Source organism: Miniopterus schreibersii, assembly GCF_964146895.1.
Source record: "Miniopterus schreibersii genome assembly, chromosome: 12".
Lineage (NCBI taxonomy): Eukaryota > Metazoa > Chordata > Mammalia > Chiroptera > Miniopteridae > Miniopterus > Miniopterus schreibersii.
In genome coordinates, this window is record NC_138112.1 from 69,416,279 (window position 1) to 69,433,251 (window position 16,973).

Sequence of the window (16,973 nt, forward strand, 5' to 3'; positions counted from 1 at the left end):
ACAAGTGTGACCCAGGGGACCTGTTGTGGGGTGCTGCTGTTGGTATCCTGGATGGAAGGTGGTGGCCTGGGCAGCTGAGTGGAGAGGAATATGGGATTTGGGATGGGGCTCGTGGGGACGGGGTGGTATAAGGAGTTGAGGACACGCAGAGTGCCCTGGATAGACAATGCTCTTGGGTCTCCATTCCAAGTCCTTCCCGGTAACCTTTTGTGCCCCACCCTCCTGAACACTGGAGACACAGTGAGTCTGGCTGCCATGGAGTATGAAGCGGAGGGGAGCCCAGACTGGGACTCCCATAAACTGCTGAACCCATGGTAGTAAGGGAAGTGTGAATGGAACCAGATGCCAGGGTGGGTCACTTCTCCTGTGTCGAGACCCTGGGACAGACACAGCCAGGACAAACCCCCAAAATGCTGCCCAGAGGGCTGTGGGTTCCTGGGTTCAGCAAGCATCCAACTGGCCCCAGAGGATAAGCAGGGACCTTCCGGCAGCAGGACTAAACAGGGTGAAGTCACTTGCAATGGTGGGGAAGGCCTGGCAAGGGTGGGGAGGCGGGAAGGGTGGGAAGGCCTGGCAAGGGTGAGGCCAGTTTGTGTGGGTGCCAGGGAGGCTGACAAGGGCCTTGAATGCCTGACTGAAGCTGGTGGACTTGATCCCAGGAGAGGGGTGTGGTGCAAGCCACCAGCCTAGGCCCAGGCCGACTGCCTGTTGTGCTGGGGGCATGAAGTCACCCTGGTTACTTCCAAGAAAGGTGACAGGCTGTGCTTGGGGAGACAGCTTGAGGAGTTTATTTGGCTTCATTGGATCCCGAGGCCGAGGCCCCAACCCTGGCCAGGGCAGCAGGAAGACGCCTAGAGAACCCTGGCCCCAGATGGCCCCAGGGCGGGGGGGGGGTCCAGGCACTAAGCCCTGGGGCAGGGGCCACAGTAGCAGGACTTGGTCAAAAGTGTTGGTGACAGCTGAGGCCAGGCCCTCTCCCTTGCACCTCCCCTCCTCCCTGCACTACCCCTGGGGGCAATTCCCTGAGACAGGCTATGGTCCTCCCAACCAGCTGGGTACAGTGTCAGGCCCCAGTGGGGCAGGTAAGTCGGGGGACCCACAGGTTGCAGGTATGTGGGGGGGTACAGGCCCCCCATCCAGTGTGAAGGCTTCCTGTGCAGTGTAGTGTTCCTGACCCCCAAAGGGGGCGGGTCCCTGGGGGAAACCAAGGCAGCTACAGAGGCTCGCCTGGCTCCCGTTCCAGTGTATGCTGTAGCTCCGCTGGGGCAGCTGGAGCATGGGGAGCAGCCCAGTTCACTCATGGCCCGGCCTCTGGCATCCACGGGGCCTGGGCACTCATGTCTTTGGTCTGTGCCCTGCAGTCCTGAGGCCCCCCCCGGAAGGGGTTGGAAGGTGGAGAGTCCCAGAAAGGGTCTGAGTCTGGGAACAAGGTCCAGGGCGCCCGGCGAGGCACAGGCTGTGGCGAGGGCAGGGGCGAAGGCCGTGGCCCAGCTGACACAAAGCTCCACGGGTCGATGCGGCTGCGAAGGGGTGAGGGTCGAGGTCGGCTGATGAGGCCCAGGGGCGGTGAGCGTGGGGTGCCTGGGGTGCCAGGAGCCGAGCGGGATATCCCTGGTGGGGGTGAAACAGTGCTTCCTATGAAGAGTGGGAGAGGGGCACAGGATCAGGCAGCCACCTACTCTTGGACATCCCCAGGAGGCACTAGCCTGCTCTGGGCCTCAGTTTCCCCATCTGCACAGTGAGCTACTTGACTCATCACCTCCATGGCCCCTTATGCTCCATGGTGCTTTATGATGTAGTGGTTAAGAGCCAGGCCTCTGGAGCAGACAGGCCTGGGCTGGGAGCCCAGCTCTGTCATTTACTACTGGGAGCTGCAAATCCCTTGCTCTCTGGCCTTAAATTGCCTTATTTAAAAATGGGTCTAACAAGAGCAGCTAGTTACAAAAATAAAGACAATCTCTGTAAAGCACCAGAAACAGTACCTGGCATAAGCGAGCAACCAATGGGAAGGAGTCTGCAATCATCCCCATGGTCATCAGTATAATTAATTCTGTTATTTTCACAACCACCCTGGTGGGCCCCACTCTACCAGATCACTGGGTGGCTCAACTTAGAATTCGGTTCCTTTCATGCCTGCCCAGCACCCAGGTGGTAGGTCCAGCAGGGGACGGTGGGCCTGTGGGCAGGGCTTTACTGCCCTGCATGTCCCCATCAGCCCTTCCTCTCCTCCCAGCACAAGCAGGAAAGACTCACCGCGCCTCTCTTCCTCGCGCCGGGGGCTCTTGGCTGATGGCTGGCCCGCAGGGACACTCAGTTCCAGGAGCAGGGGCTTGGGGGTGGGTGGGCCGGGGGTGTCGGGGCTCAACCGGGAGGTGGGAGCTTCAGGCGTCTTGGGGGAGAAGCGGGTGAGCCGGGAGGGGAGTGGAGAAGGGGGCTGGGTGGGAGACTGTGTGGGCAGTGGTGTGGGGGGTGTTGGCGGGGGCTCCCCGCGCTCGCGGGCCGGGCTTCCCGTCGGCTGCAGGTCGCGGCCCAGGCCCAGCGAGGCCAGCAGGGCGGTGCCGCGGAGCAGCGCGCGCTGGATCAGCTTGGGCGTCCCCGAGCTGCTGCTGCGCTCGGCCGGGGCCGGCCGCCGCGGCTCCTCCGGCTCTGGGCATGGTCGCGGGGGGTTACCTGGTGGCCAGGACGGGGCATAGGTTAGGCTGTCCTCAGGAGGGGGCGCCCTGGTACAAGGTCTGAGTTTTGCTCCCATTCCCCCCGCCCCCGCCCACATGCCTCCCCCATCACACATACATTCTGGCCTTTCAGAAGTGGGGGGTGGGGGGAGGGCAGTACAGGCCAAGGAACCAGCAGGGGCAAAGCCTGGGAGGCAGCTAGGTGTCTTGCAGCCCAGAGATGGGGGATGTGGGGAGAGGAAAAGGGGTCTACCAGGAGGCAAGCTGATGCCAGATCACAGTGGGCCTCAATGGTCAGCCAGGAGCATCTACTGGGCCCCAGGGACAGGAATAGGACCCGTCCTGTGCCCACATCCTTCCTGGATGGGCAGAACCTGGTCCTTCTGCCTGTCCCCACTCCAGCAGTAGCTTATCTGGGGCATGCAGGTCAACTCCAATGCACACAACAGCCCCAAGAGACATAATCACTGTCCCTATTCCAGAAATGAGGAAGCAAGTTTTGAGAGGTCAGCTGTTTGTGCCAGGCCCCAGTTGTACGATTTATGGGTGTTATGTTGTCTGATCTCATGCCCCAGGAGTCCCAGGCTCAGAGAGGTTAAGGGCTTGCCTAAGGCTGCACAGCCAGTATGGGGTGGAGCGAGCCTCACTCCAGGCAGGGGCAACAGAGCCTTTGTTCTCCACCACTTTCCAACCAGACTGCTCTGGATTTCAGGACATCTGTGTCCTACCTGTGGGACTAGGTGACCTGTCATTGAGGTAGGGGGGCATCTACGATCGCCTCCCACAAACCCCAAATTCATCAGGTCCTCCTTGGCTCTAGAACCTGCCATGGCTCTCCACTGCCACTAGACGAAAGTTGAAGCTCCTTGGCTGGGCTTTGAAAGCCCTTCACAGCCTTGCCCCTTCGACCTTCCCCTTTCTCTTTGGGCCAAGCACAGAGTGGGCCTGCCTGGAGAGGAGCACACAGCTGGGTGTCAAGAGAAAGAAACGCAAGGCTGGGGAAAAATGAGCTTCTATGAACCAGGACTTGGTTTGGGGGTGGGGTTGTCCCTGTTCTCAGCCACAACCTTTACCCCAGTCTGCCTTTTAAGACAGGTCTCTGCATAAAAACTCCCCATCATTTCCAGGCCCTTCCTGAACTGGCTCCTGCTTATTTTTACAGCTTCCCTCACTCATTCAACAAACTCCTGCTGACAGATATGCCGGGCTGCACTGGGCTTCACAGACCCAGGAGGTGCAGGCCTAGCCCCTCCTGTCACCCCCTGGCTCTCAACTTCCCTCTGAGTTCCAGCCAGGCTTCCTCTTGCTCGGGTCTGGTGAGCCCCATGCCTGTGCACACTGCTCCCTCTGCCCATCACACCTTTCCCACCCATCAAGACCCAGCTCAGATGTCACCTCCTCTGTGAAGCTGATATTGTGATTTATAGGAAACATACATTTGGTCTCCCTCTCATTCAGTCATAAAGCTCCTAAAACCCTGGGAATTTTCTAAGTGATAGAGTAATAAAGGTAAAAGGAGCACCTTTTAAAATTGATAACAAGCCCCTTTAACCACACCTGAGTTCATGTTAATGGGGTGACTTTTGGAAAGTCCCTAGGGATGGGGGTCTGGTTGTCAGAGGAACCAACCATACCATTAGAGTTGGAACTTTCAGCCCCACCACCTCCAGGAAGGGGAGGGGCTGGAGACTGAGTTCAGTTACAATGATTTCATCAATCAATCATGTCCACTTAATGCAGCCTCTATAAAAACTGCAGCTGAAGGGTTTGGAGAACTTCCCGGTGAGTGAACACATCTGGGTGCTGGGGAAGTGGTGCCCTCAGAGAGGGTGTTGGTGCCCGTGCCCCTTCCCACAACCCTTGCCCTATGCATATCTTTGATCTGGTTGTTCTTGATCTGTGCCCTTTACAATAAACTGGGAATATAGTAAGTAAACTTATTTCTGAGTTCTGTGACATGCTCTAGCAAATTATCAAACTTGAGGAGGGGCTCGTGGGAACCTCCAATTTATAGCCAGTCAGTCAGAAGCACAGGTGACAACTTGCCACTGGCATCTGAAGTGGGAGCAGTTTGGGGGGACTGAATTCTTAACCTGTGGGGTCCAGGTAACTAACTCTAGGTAGATAGTGTTGGAGTTGAATTGGAGTGGAAAGAAATTCTTGCAGTCAATGGCCTGAGACACTGGGGTTCTGAGAGGTAAGTGACTTGCCCACGGTAAATCAGCAAGGGTTTAATTTGCCTCTAAGCTTCCCGGTAGTAATAGTTGGCAACTGTCCTAGTTGGAGTTGCTCAGTGGTTAGAGCATTGGCCTATGCACTGAAGGGTCTTGGTTTCAATTCCCAGTCAAGGGTATGTACCTGGGCTGCAAGTTCATCCCTGCCCTGGTCTGGGTGTGTTCGGGAGGCAACCAATCGATGTGTCTCTCTCACATTGATGTTTCTCTCTCTCCCTCCTTTCCTTCCTTCCACTCTCTCCAAAAAGCAATGGAAAAATATCCTTGGGTACAGATTAACAACAACAAAGTTGGCAGCTCTGCTGTTTAGGAAAAAGCAGCACATCTATTCTTGACCCAGAAATGAAGGTGAAATAGCTTCAGGGGGGCCTCATGGAAAGGACAGGGCCACGTGGTATCAGCTTCATGGCAACAAGCATCACAGGGCAGTTTCTGTCAGTGAGGCCTGACTGCATTGGCCAACATGCAACTCATTGCAACCAGTCCTCCAGGGGCCAGAATATCCAGGGGGGGAGGTGGGAGATGGGACTCCCCAAAGTTGTGGCTTATGCTTTGGACAATCCCATAGGTCTTTTTTGGTTGCCAGCCAGGCTTCTGAATCTGAGGGGCTGGGAGGTTAAGATCATGTACTCTTGTGGGTGACTGGAGTGTGGGCTTATGCTAGGGGAAAACAGTGCTCAGCCAGTAGCTGGGCTGGAGTAGGTGATGTCCTTTCAGGTAAGGTGGTGAGCTTGAGGATGGGGTCCAGGTCCCTGTGTCTCTATCCCTGGTTGCTCAGGAAGAGCAAGGCCAAAGGGATCTGCAGAACATGGTTGAGGGCTACTTTAACCTACCCACTTAGGTTCTCATTGACCCTTCTATAGGGTACATTCTAAAGCAGGTGAATCCAAACAGGCCTCTTGGCCTTCAAGTCTCAGTTCAGTCCCTGTAGCACAGCCAGCTTGGGGCAATGCAATTGCTGGAGCAGAAAATGGTGTGGTGGACAGGGGTCCAGGGCCCTTCCTCTGGAGTCAGACCTGGTTCAAATCACTGTTCTGTGGTGTGCCCTACATCAAACCACTTAACCTTTCTGTGCCTCAGTTTCCTACTCTAGAAAATGGGAGCTAATAATACTACCCACCTGACAGCATTGCCTGGCACACAGGAGGGACCCAGTAAATGTTAGCTGTTGTGATTACTATGGACAGTAGCTCAGGTGATGGTAGAGGTGATGTGCTGGGTGGGGTAAGAGAAGAGAGTCTAAATTGTTGCTGAAGCCTGGCTGGTGTGGCTCAGTGTTTGAGCATTGACCCATGAACCAGGAGATCATGGTTCGATTCCCGGTCAGGGCACACACCCAGGGTTTCGGGCTCGATCCCCAGTAGGGGGCCTGCAGGAAGCAGCCAATCAGTGATTCTCTCTCATCATTGATGTTTCTATCTCTCTCTCTCTCCCTTCCTCTCTCTAATAAATAGTTTTCTGAAGAGGACACTCGTCAGACATGGCTAAGCCAGGCTCTATGTTCTGGCTGTGAGAAGCAGCAGCAGCTGAGGGCTCTGAAGAGACCCACAAGCAAGGGAGGCTGCAACTTCCTAGCCCCTGCCAATGCTGCGCAGTGCTGAGCTGAGCACCATCCATCTCACACAGGAGCCCTGCTCTCTGCCTGATCCCCTAGCTCCCAAGCAGCTTGTATGTGAGAAACCCTTTCTTCACATGAAAGCTTCCAAGGAAGCTCACCATGAGCATGGGAGCCGAAGTCTCCCTGGGTTCAAATCCTTAGCTGGGGGCTGGAGGTAGGTTACCTCACCTGTTGGAGCCTCAGTTTCCTCATCTTTAAAATGGGGATAGTAATAGCACCTCCCTTAGAGGATTGTGGCTTGGATGGAATGCCTGGCACATAGTAAGTGCTGTTATCATCACAGAGAAAAGCCCAGAATTGCCCCAGATGCAGTGAGAATGGGCCCTGGATCCCCGCCTGCTCAGCTTTATTACCCACCTCTCTACCTCCAAGTGTGGCAGCTACCTGTCTGTCTCACCCCACATGGGAAGTTTCCTTCCCCTCTCTGGGCCTAGCTTTCCTTGGGTCCCAAATTGGAGGGTACCATTCCATCTTCCTTCCCTCCCTAGAGCCTGCTGAGGGCACAGTAACTGCCACGGGGCCAGGAAACAGCCTTCTTTCAGATACTGAGCTCCCTAAGGCTTGGGCTGTATCCAGCTCAGTTGTGGGACTCTAGTTCAGAACTGGGTTCTAGGGCTGGCTTTGCTATGCCTGCTAGCTTCTGGCAGTCTCCCCATAGTACCCACAGAAAGAGTGCAGCAAAAGTCTGCTGGGGGTCAATGGGTCACTCACCATTGAGTGTTGGGGGTGTGGAAGGAGATCCTAAGGGGGATGAATCATCTGAATCCAGGTACCAGGTGGCTTCGTCCATGCGGGACCTTCTCCTGGTTACAGGAAGGGAGAGAAGGGGGGTTGTGCTTCGTGAATCTCAGGACTGTTGGGAGGCAGATGATACCGGAGTTGGGGGCACTCACCTCCCATTCAGGGCTTCCCCAGGCTTGGGGGAACTGGGACCCCAGGCCCAGCATGCTCGACGTTCTCCATTGCTTGAGTCCTCCTGACGTCGGGGGGACTGGCGGCCCCACGCCTGGCCTGGTTCTGCAGGCTCCACTGTGAAAGGAAACAGGTGGAGTCTGAACTGAGGTCAAGAGCTCTGAGCCTTGTTCTCTCCCATCATGAGTCAGGCTCTGGGGTAACATGTTAGAGGCTGGGAGCAGGCTGGGCCCAATCATCCCCTGGGTGGGCTTTCGGCCGCAGGGAACTGAACAGAATTGGGGCTAGGTAGGTGGGCTTGGGTCCTGGGGCAGGCAGTAGGGTGGGGCATCTCATCTATTCCTTCAGCTGGCATTTGCTGCTTAGTAGTTAGTACAGACACTGCAGAAAATGCCCTGGGTTTGAATTCAGACTCTGTTACTAGCTGGGTAATGTTAGGCAAGTTACTTTTTTTCACTTTTCTTATTTATAAAACTTAATAATAAGGACAGCTACCTCACAAGGTTATTGTGAGGAATTAAGTTAATATTAGCCAAACTTTTAGAAAAACGAGGAATCATACAATTAGAAAATCCTAATATCATATAATTGTTTGACTTTTAAAAATTAGTAAAATAGCCTGGGGCGTGGCTCAGCGGTTGAGCGTGGGCCTAGGATCCAGGAGATCACGGTTTGATTCCCGGTTAGGGCACATGCCGGGGTTTCGAGCTCAATCCCCAGTTGGGAGTGTGCAGGAGGCAGCCCATCAATGACTCGCTCATCATTGATGTTTCTCTCTCTCTCTCTCTCCCTCTCCCTTCCTCTCTCTGAAATTAATAAAGATACATTATTTTTAAATTAGTAAAATAAATGCTGTTTGGGGAACTCAGAGGTACCAGTCTAGACTGATAGGGAAGGGAGGCTGGGGCCCGGATCCACCGCCAAGGATAAGGTTTGACAGAAAGAGGCAGAGGCAAGGGCATGGAGAGGTGAGGTTTCTTACACTGGATGGCCCGAAACCGGGGAAAGGTGGGTGAATCCCCAGCTCCGACCTCGAAGACGTTTCTCCTCCGGTCCAGGCCGGGCGAGGCCTGCACAGTGATTCGGTGTTTGAAGTCTGGGTTTGGGAAGGAAGCAGGGTGCCGGTTCGTGGAGAAGGACAGCCAAGTTCCCAACCTGCAGGGGCCCTGGGCTGGTTCTTAGGCAGTGCAGGCCCGGGCCTGGCACGGTGGTCGTGTGACTGGGGCCAGCCTTACTGCCCTCCTGGGGCCCAGACTCCCGGTAAGGGAAGAGGACCGGACCGCCTAGGCTCCACCGCCTGGAGAAGCGCGGCGGAGCCGGAGATTCCCGCGAGGCCGCCCGCCCCGCCCCTCGGCTTTCCCAGAACTTCCGGGATCCCCGCCCCTTCCCCGCCGCAGCCACTCTCAGGCAGACATGCAAATATTCCCGCCAGAACCCGCCCACAAACAACCCGAGTCCCAACCGCTACTAGCCTTTAGCTCACGGGCCCGCCCACCAACACCCTGAATCAATCCTGCTTGAAGACCTAGCCCCGCCTCCCCGCCCACGCAGCCAATGGCGGGAGGAGGCCGGGGCGGGGCGCGCCCTTACCGAGCGGCATGCTGATGCGCTCGCCGCCGTCGCGCGCCCGTAGCTTGCTGCGCTTGAAGGTGCCGCGGCGGCGGCGCACGTGCGGCCGCTCGCGGTCCACCTGCTGCAGCAGCAGCGTCAGCTCGCGCTCGAACACCTCCAGCTCCCACTGTGCCAGCAGGTGCTCGCGTCGCCGCAGCTGCTCCGCCTGTGACCGCTGCTCACGCGCCGCACGGGTCAGCTCCTCCTCGCGGCTCAGTAGTTCCTGTCCCCGGACAGTGAAGGCGGTGGGGTCAGTCCATACCGACCCTGGCGCCCGCCCCAACTCTGCCCAGTGGAGACCCGGGAGTCACTCCTTCCCAGCGTCTCCTTCCAACCCCTGGACCCTGACTCCCACCTTTTCCTTGGCCCGCAGCTCATCGAAAAGGCCTTGGATCTCACGCTTCCAGCCTTCCTGCATGGAATGGAAGGAGTCCCGCGGCATTTCCCGCAGGACCTGCGCCTCCAGCGCCTCCAACTGCTGCAGGATGGAGGCGAAGTCGGGCCTGCGGTGGGGGTCCTGCGCCCAGCAATCTGGGGACACAGCATGGACGGGGTACAGAATAAGAAGAGGTTTTGTGGGTGGATGTGAGCTCTGCCCCTCACCGTCCCGCGCCATCCCCTTACCGGCCATAAGCTGTGCGAAGGGCTCGGGGCAGGTGGATGGAATGGGCAGTGTGAGCTTGTTAACAGCCACTCCGTAGGCCACAGCAAGACAGTCGATGCCACGGTAGGGCACCTCTCCAGTCAGCAGTTCCCACAGCAGCACCCCAAAGCTGTGGGGGAGACAAAGGGTCTATGTCCTCTCCTCTACTCAATGCCATTTCACCCCAAAGCAACCAGGAACTAAATGGTTTGGGTCCCTTGCCCTGAGCTCCAGCTGTCTGCCCAGCCCTAGACTCTGGCAGCCACCTCTGCCCTCTGCAGCCCCACAGCTAGCCCTGTCCAGCCTTCACCTAGGCCGCACCTCCAGACATCGCTGCCCTTAGAGAAGGTGGAGGCCTTGATAACCTCGGGAGCCATCCAGGCATAGGTGCCAGCGGCACTCATTTGTGTGGTTTTGTGCCACTCTCGGGCCAGGCCAAAGTCAGTGATCTTCAGGGTCTTGTGCTCCATGTCGTCACCCTCAATGGGCTGCAGCAGCAGAACTGGGGAAGAGAGGGATAGGATTATGGTTGCTCCAGGCTCAGGTGGTAGGGACAAGGGAGGAGCTGGGAGCTAACTGTCATCTGATAGACATCTAGCTGGGTACTGGGGGCACGGAGGTGATCTTGCCTTGGACAGCTCACTGCTGGGGTTGGGACAGAATCAAGTAAATTAAACAGAGATTCCAACCTACTCTGTGTGGTTCAAAGCAAGTCCTGTTGTAACTTACTCCTAACACTGCATTGAACAGAAACCAGCACTATAGCAGCTCTTAGTCTTTATGGCTTTAATTTCAAGACAAACCTGTGTCTTGTCATTTTGCTAAGGCAAGAGTGTTAATCAGAACCTCCCCTGGGGTGGGGAGCAGGAGGGAGCCCTTTGGTGAGAAAGGAAGCCCAACAGGCACCACAGGCGCCCGGTGCCCATATCACAGTGTGGCTAGTGCAGCCACTCCCAAGGGAGAGAGACTCCAAAAGATAACTACTAATGCAGTTGGATGAGGAGAGAAAGGGAGGAGCCTGAGAAAATGATGGTTCTTGGCCAGAAAGGAGGAGCTTGGGATAAATGTAGGAGTGGATGGTTAGACTTGGCAGGGGCTCATGGCTTTTACCCAAATGGGGCCACCATACTCTGTACAGAGAGAAGCAGCAACTTGTAAACCTCTCATCAGGAAAAACATGGCTCAGATGAGGAGTTTTAGAGGTAAAAAGAGGACAAAGCCATAGAGTCACTGCGGGCCTGGAAGGGCCTCTTTACTTTTCTGGTTATAGAAAACCTATAGAAAACCGCACGTAGAGAAGCCACATCAAGCCAACTGTTTCTGAGCATGTCATTTCAGGGCATATCTCTCAGCTCTCCTGCCCAGGTGACAGCATAATAATGGGGGCAGCACAGGGTGCTTGGGGTGGAGTACCAGCATGCTCCTCGGTAAGGGGCGGGCCAGCACCTAACACAGCCCAGTGAGTCAGAGAAGACTTCTCAGAAGAGGTGGCAGAACCAGGGCATTCACTTTTCCAGGCCTAAAGCCACAACTCCCGATCCTGCTTCTGGCCAAGCTCTCTGGGCCTTGTGGGGGCATCTGGCACTGCTACCCAACCCTTCTCTCATGTTCTTGGCTCCGGGGGCCTCTGGCTGCTTGTGGTGTTTCCTTCAGGGCCTCCCCCACCCTCAGCCCTTTCAATGCCAGTGTTCCTCAGAGCCTGGCCTCTCCACAACCTCTGCCACTGCTCCCAGACTGTTTTGGCCTCTCCCAGATGCCAGCCACCCATTGGCATCTCCCATATTTGGAGCTCTAGGCCAGAAGTCAATTCAGCTGCCCATCAGCTGCCCTACCTGATGTCCATAGGCCCTCAACAACCACCATCATCCCACCATCCCGACAAATCTTCCTGCTATTTCTCCTAATTCAGAGACTGGTCCTGCAACCTCCCCTCCTCTCCTGAGCCAGACTGGGGCTGAGTCCTGAACAGTTAATAAAGCTGAGGATGATATCAAAAGCCACCTCAGAGAGTTGTCATGAGACCCCGCTTTTTAAAGCCTTAGCACAGGGTCTGACATCCAGCATGAGCATGCTAAATGCCAGTTGTCCTAAAGAGTCTGTCGCTTACTAACATCTCTCTGTAGACTCTCTCTTCTCTATCCTTTATCACAACTCATTCCCAGCTTTGCAACAGCCTCCAGCCTGGCTGCTGGAGGCTGGGAACGGGAGTATTTGGTAAACTCTACACAAGCTCATTCCCAAGAACCAAAACAGGCTGGGGGCAGGTGGCTGGAGTGAGATCAGGCCAAGGGGGTCTGTGTGCTGGGGTTGGGGAGGGACTCCTGCCTCCTCTGGTGCCAGGACCCACCCATCCTCTTGAAGACCAACCCCTGCTGCTTCCTGGCTGGGTCTCTAGCCACATGTGATACCTCACAGACTAGTGAAGCACTTTCTGCACCAGTATCTTAGGCCAGACCAGCCTCTCCTTTTTAGCCAAGTAATCTGAGACCCAGGTAACTCACCCAAGTCTCAGGACTTCTTTGTACTGGTGGTCTTTCTGCCACCTCCCACCCCCAGCTTGACCTAACACTTCAAAGCCTCCTCCTCTCCTCTGCATCTCCTGCTTTTCTCCAAGTGCCTTGAATTTCTCCCAACCCAAGTTGCTCTTCTGGTGTCTGATGTAGACCTTGGGAATGGCGTGGTCAGGGGCCACCCGGAAGAGAGGGGGCTAGAAATCCCCCTCTCAGTGCTCCTTTAGGGTTCCCTGGCCCCCAGCCCCCTCCCAGCTGGCCTCTGTGGGGCTTGGGAGTGGCCTAGGCAGCTCACACCTCTTCCGCTTCCCTCCCATGGTCCCTACTTCTCCTTTCTGGGGGCCTGGCCCAGGTCTCCAACTGGGGGGGTCCTTTGGGGGAGAATTGGGGGAGGTCAGGCCCAGGCCGGGCTGGCTGGTTAGTCCTGTGACTCGTGGGCCTGGAGAATTCCCCCTCCACTCCCCGCCAGGCTTCCTCACAAGGCCCCCATTGTCCAGGAAAATCACGCCATTGTTTCCTGCCTGCGCCCCCCAGTCCAGGGACTCCCCCGCCCCAATCCTGCAGACAGCACCCCAGGCCTAGAACTGGGGTCTGCAAGGTGGGAGGCCAGGCTCAGGGACGCTGAGGGCATCCTGCCTGTCCTTCACCACCACCCAACTCTGGGAGGGAAACAGGGGAACTGGAGGGGAGTGGGGGTGCAATCCCTGGCTCCTTCCTCTCCTACAAACCCCCCACCCCCAGCTCTTTCCTCCCCTGCAGGCAGCTGGACTGGGGAGGGAGCAGAGTCTGGAGCAGAGGCAGGAAGCTGGCTCAGGGGCAGCAGGAAACGCAGGAAGCGGTGGGGAGGGTGGGGAGCAGGGGCCTGGGCTATTGTTCCATTTTCTCTGGAAAGAAAACTGGAGGAAAAACAGAAGACGGAGTCCCCTCCCCCTGGGGCCTTCGGGGGAATCCCCTTCAGGCTGTGGCAGGGAGCTGGGGTCCCTGGATGGCTAGGACCAGAAGTAAGACTGAGAGGTGGAAACTGTCCTCTATTACAGATGAGCGGAATGGGTGGGGTGGCTGATAGACATCCCCTGGCCCCTTCTTGCCCTGGCAAGAACTTGGATAGCACCGAGTCCTGGTGTTCTGCTCCCTCCAGGTCCCTTGTCCACGGTCAGCTCAGGCCAGAAGGCTCAAAATATCCACAGTCACCCCTCCAAGGGCTGCACAGGCCTCTCCAATAACCCTACTGCCCCCCCTTTTGCTCAATAGCCTGTACCCTGGGCCCCAGAAGGCCCAATCCTGTGTCTCCCACTATTGTGCTGTGTCCTGCCTCCTGGCCTTTGCTCTTGTCAGGCCCTGCCTGGACATCCAATTAGGTGCCTCTCTGAATGCTGCCTGCTTTTGGCCTGGTGAGAAGTTTGCCTGCTTGAGGAAGCTTTCTGAACTTGTCACTCCTTGTCTTGGGCTCCTGCTGAGCAGAGTGTGGGGCCTGAAATGGCTGGCAATGGAGTGCCTAGTCCCACCACACCCACCCCAAGGGCTGATTCCAGGCAAGGCCCTCTTCGTGATCGAACCCTCAAATGTCCACATGACTGAGGACCCACTGTGTGTTGGCATCAGACACCAGGGCTTGCCAAGACTGTTAAGCCATTTTCCCCTCCCCGTTACTCCCTTTTTACAGTCTGAAATTGAGGCTCTGAGTTAAAATAACCACCTAGAGGTCATGCAGCCAGGGGGAGAGGGAGGGCCAGATATTCAGCCCTGGCCCAGCCTTGAGACCAGGACCACCAAGCGTTCCCCTGGGAGATCTCTGTTCTGGAGTACCTGCCCATCATAAGTGGAGGGGAGAGCAGTGCTAAAAGCACAAGTATGAATTTTAGGGGATGGGAAGGTGAGGAGTGCCAGCATCCAGTGTTCTGCTGCCTTGAGGTGGTGGCCATGATTAGGCAGGATAATTATGGCCCACCTGAGAAATCCCAACTTTTTAACTTGGTAGCTGTGAGCTGGGGTCAAGGACTTCTGTTTGGTGTCTGGTACTCCTGCTTTGGGGACAGTGGCCATCCCAGTCAACTGGGACTCCCCTTGGGCAAGAGCTCCTACCTCTAGTACCACAAAGGCTATACTCAGAGGGCTGGGGGCCAGGTACCTTTCAGAGGCTAGGGAACCCCAGGTAGGTTCAGCTGAGTTGGCAGTACATGTGTGCTTGGGCCACACCCCCCCCCAACCATGCTCCCCAAAACTCACTATTGTTGGACTTGAGGTCTCGGTGGATGACGGGCACCAGGGCCTCACAATGCAGGTAATGCATCCCACGGGCAATTTGCACAGCCCAGTTGACCAGCACGTGGGGGGGTACACGTCGCCCAGCCAGGGCTCTGCTGAGGGGACCACCAGCTGCGTACTCCATCACCAGGCACAGGTTGGGCTCCTCAAGGCACACGGCCTTGAGAGCAATGATGTTGGGGTGTGCCAGCATGGCGAAAAGCCGCGCCTCCTGGCGCACACTCTCAGCTGTCACGCTGATGTCCTCATCAGGGTCCTGTCGAGCTGCCTTCACAGCCACCAGCTCGCCTCGCCAGCTTCCACGGTAGACCTTGCCGAAGCCACCAATGCCGATCACCTCCTCCAGCCTCAGCTCCTGGAAGCTGGCCACCTCACAGGGGGGCGGGCCGCCCCGAGACACATAGTTGGACGGAAAGATGCCTACCTGGCCGCCTACCTGGCCCGCCCACCAGCCCTCATCGCCTGAGATAGCTGCATCCCGGGACAGCACCTCCACACGGTCACCCTTCCGCAGGGCCAGCTCGTCCTGCCCATTGGGCTCGTAGTCAAACAAGGCTGTCCACACAGGGTTGGCATAAGCCGCTGCTTTCGGGGACCCCTCTGGCCAGCTTCCACTGCTGCCCCCACCGCCCCCACTGCCACCGCCGTTCCATGACCCCAGTGGGCTCTTGAGGAAGAGGTTCTTCAAGGGCTCCATGGCTGGGAGCTGGCGATGGGGCCTGTGGGGGACCTTCCCTGGGTGCCCCTGGTCTCCACCCCTGCTGGCTGCGGAGGCCCTAGTCCCGGAACCTGGGCATCCGGGCCCTGGCCCTCAGCCCCAGACCCACGCCTCTCTGGGGAGCCAGGAGTGTCGCCTCCTGGCCCGCCGCATCTCGGGCTTTCTGAGGAGGGCCAGCCAGGGCAGTGTGGTCAGGCTCGGGGGGTGGGACCCCGGGGTCTCTGGCGTCTCACCATTGCCAGCTCCGTGGGGCCCAGGCGTCCCTCGGTCCCAGAGCAGTCCTGGGAGCCCGGTTCCAGCACCCGCCAAGTGTAAGGTGGGGCCAGTGAGAGGCAGCGCCTGAACTCCGGTTGGGTATTTTCGCTCAGGGGTGGCTGGAGTGTCCCTAGTTAGGCCGAGCTGCCCCTTCCTGGCCCAGCTCCCTCAGCCCGATGGCTCCAACCCCGTTCCCTTCTTCCTCCTCCCTTTGTACTTTGGCCCCGGGGGCGGGAGGCAGAGGTGGAGGGTGGAGTTTCACTTTTTTCCGCTCTTCTCCCTCCTGCAGGAAACAGCATCAGATGACGCGAGCGGGTAGCACCGCTCCCCTCCCAGAGGCTGTGGGAGCCTGAGCTGGGAAGTTCCCGGGTCGAGGTGGAGGAGAGGCAGAAGGAAGGGAAGGGTAGCCCCGACCCCGGTCGAGGTTGTATCTGCTAAGGACGGGCCACCCCCGCCCTCTGCATCAGCGTCAGTTAAGAACCTGACTTGGAAGTGGGGCAAACCCCAGTCTGATCTTGGCTCCGATGTTGTGACCCATCCTCTCTGCGCCTCATTGGCATATCTGAAATGGGGACCAGAAGCTCTGCTTTGCAGAGCAAGTGGGGCGGGGGTGAGGGAGACTGGAGGAGGACCGAACCGACTGCACCTCAAGCTCTTGGATCGGGTTGTCTAAGGCTCTCTTCCCCTCACCTGGGAAGCAATTCACTTCATGCCCCATCCCAAGTAGGCAGAAACCTGAGACTTGTCCCGAACTTGGCCCAGTGATTGGAGTCAGAATAGCTAAGTCGCCCTCACAACCACAGCATTGACCCCAGTTGCCTTGAGCCTGTCACTTTAAGAAAAACGACGCTATCCTATTTCGACTATTCCCGCCTGTTCTGGAGGGTTGCTCTCTACACTCAAAATCTGAGCTCTGACCCGGAAGTAGAGGCAGCTCCGGTCGACAGACGCTCGTGACGTTTGAGGTCCTGCACTAAAAGGGGCCGACTGAGAAGGGCGTGCTCCAGTGGCGCAGAATTGACGCTGCAGCCTTGGGGAGATCACCCTTCCTTTTCCTCACCTCCAGTAACTCTTTGGGAGAGCTTTGCGCTAATTAACTTCGCCAATTAACAGATCATGCGCCAGGGGGTGTGGGCCTCGCTCACCGGGGACTGGTCCTTCGACCCGCACCAGAGCACCTTTGGTTCCACCCAGCGGTGGTTTTCGCTTGGTTGGAAATGTGTAGATGTGCGCATGCGCCCAAACGCTTCTTCCTTTTGGATTCTCTTCCCTTAAACTTGGACTGCGCGCAAGCCCAAAAGGCACCCCCGCTTATTATCGCTCCACCGCCTTCCTGCGCTTGCGCATTCCTGCCTTCAGGTTTTCCTTTTCCGGGTCCCAACTGGGCCTGTCTAGCGCATGCGCCATTGCAGGCTGGCGGCTCGCGGCTCCTTCTTCCGGCCTCCCCCTTGGGCCGGCTTTAGCTGAAGCGGGGCGAGTGCGGATCCCGAAGCGAGTGACCTGTGACCCCGGAAGTGGACCTCAGGGTCCCGGGG

At 57.2% G+C, this 16,973-nt stretch overlaps 1 protein-coding gene across 2 annotated transcripts; it reads right to left on the minus strand.

The window, feature by feature from the left end:
• Nucleotides 1–767: 767 nt before the first annotated feature.
• Nucleotides 768–16,771, minus strand: MAP3K11 (mitogen-activated protein kinase kinase kinase 11). Of its 2 annotated transcripts, none has more exons than XM_081154719.1 (10): nucleotides 14,427–16,771; nucleotides 10,012–10,192; nucleotides 9,672–9,820; nucleotides 9,403–9,578; nucleotides 9,027–9,270; nucleotides 8,419–8,532; nucleotides 7,418–7,553; nucleotides 7,236–7,327; nucleotides 2,254–2,670; nucleotides 768–1,611 (listed from the first exon to the last, which is right to left on the minus strand). In XM_081154719.1, the coding sequence occupies exons 1-10, from the start codon at nucleotides 15,160–15,162 to the stop codon at nucleotides 1,298–1,300; spliced, it is 2,559 nt and encodes an 852-aa protein (XP_081010845.1). In that variant the 5' UTR covers nucleotides 15,163–16,771; the 3' UTR covers nucleotides 768–1,297. The 2 variants fall into 2 exon arrangements, with proteins under 2 accessions (XP_081010845.1, XP_081010844.1); XM_081154718.1 differs by having other exon boundaries at nucleotides 768–1,635; nucleotides 14,427–16,762.
• Between the last annotated feature and the right edge of the window lie 202 nt (nucleotides 16,772–16,973).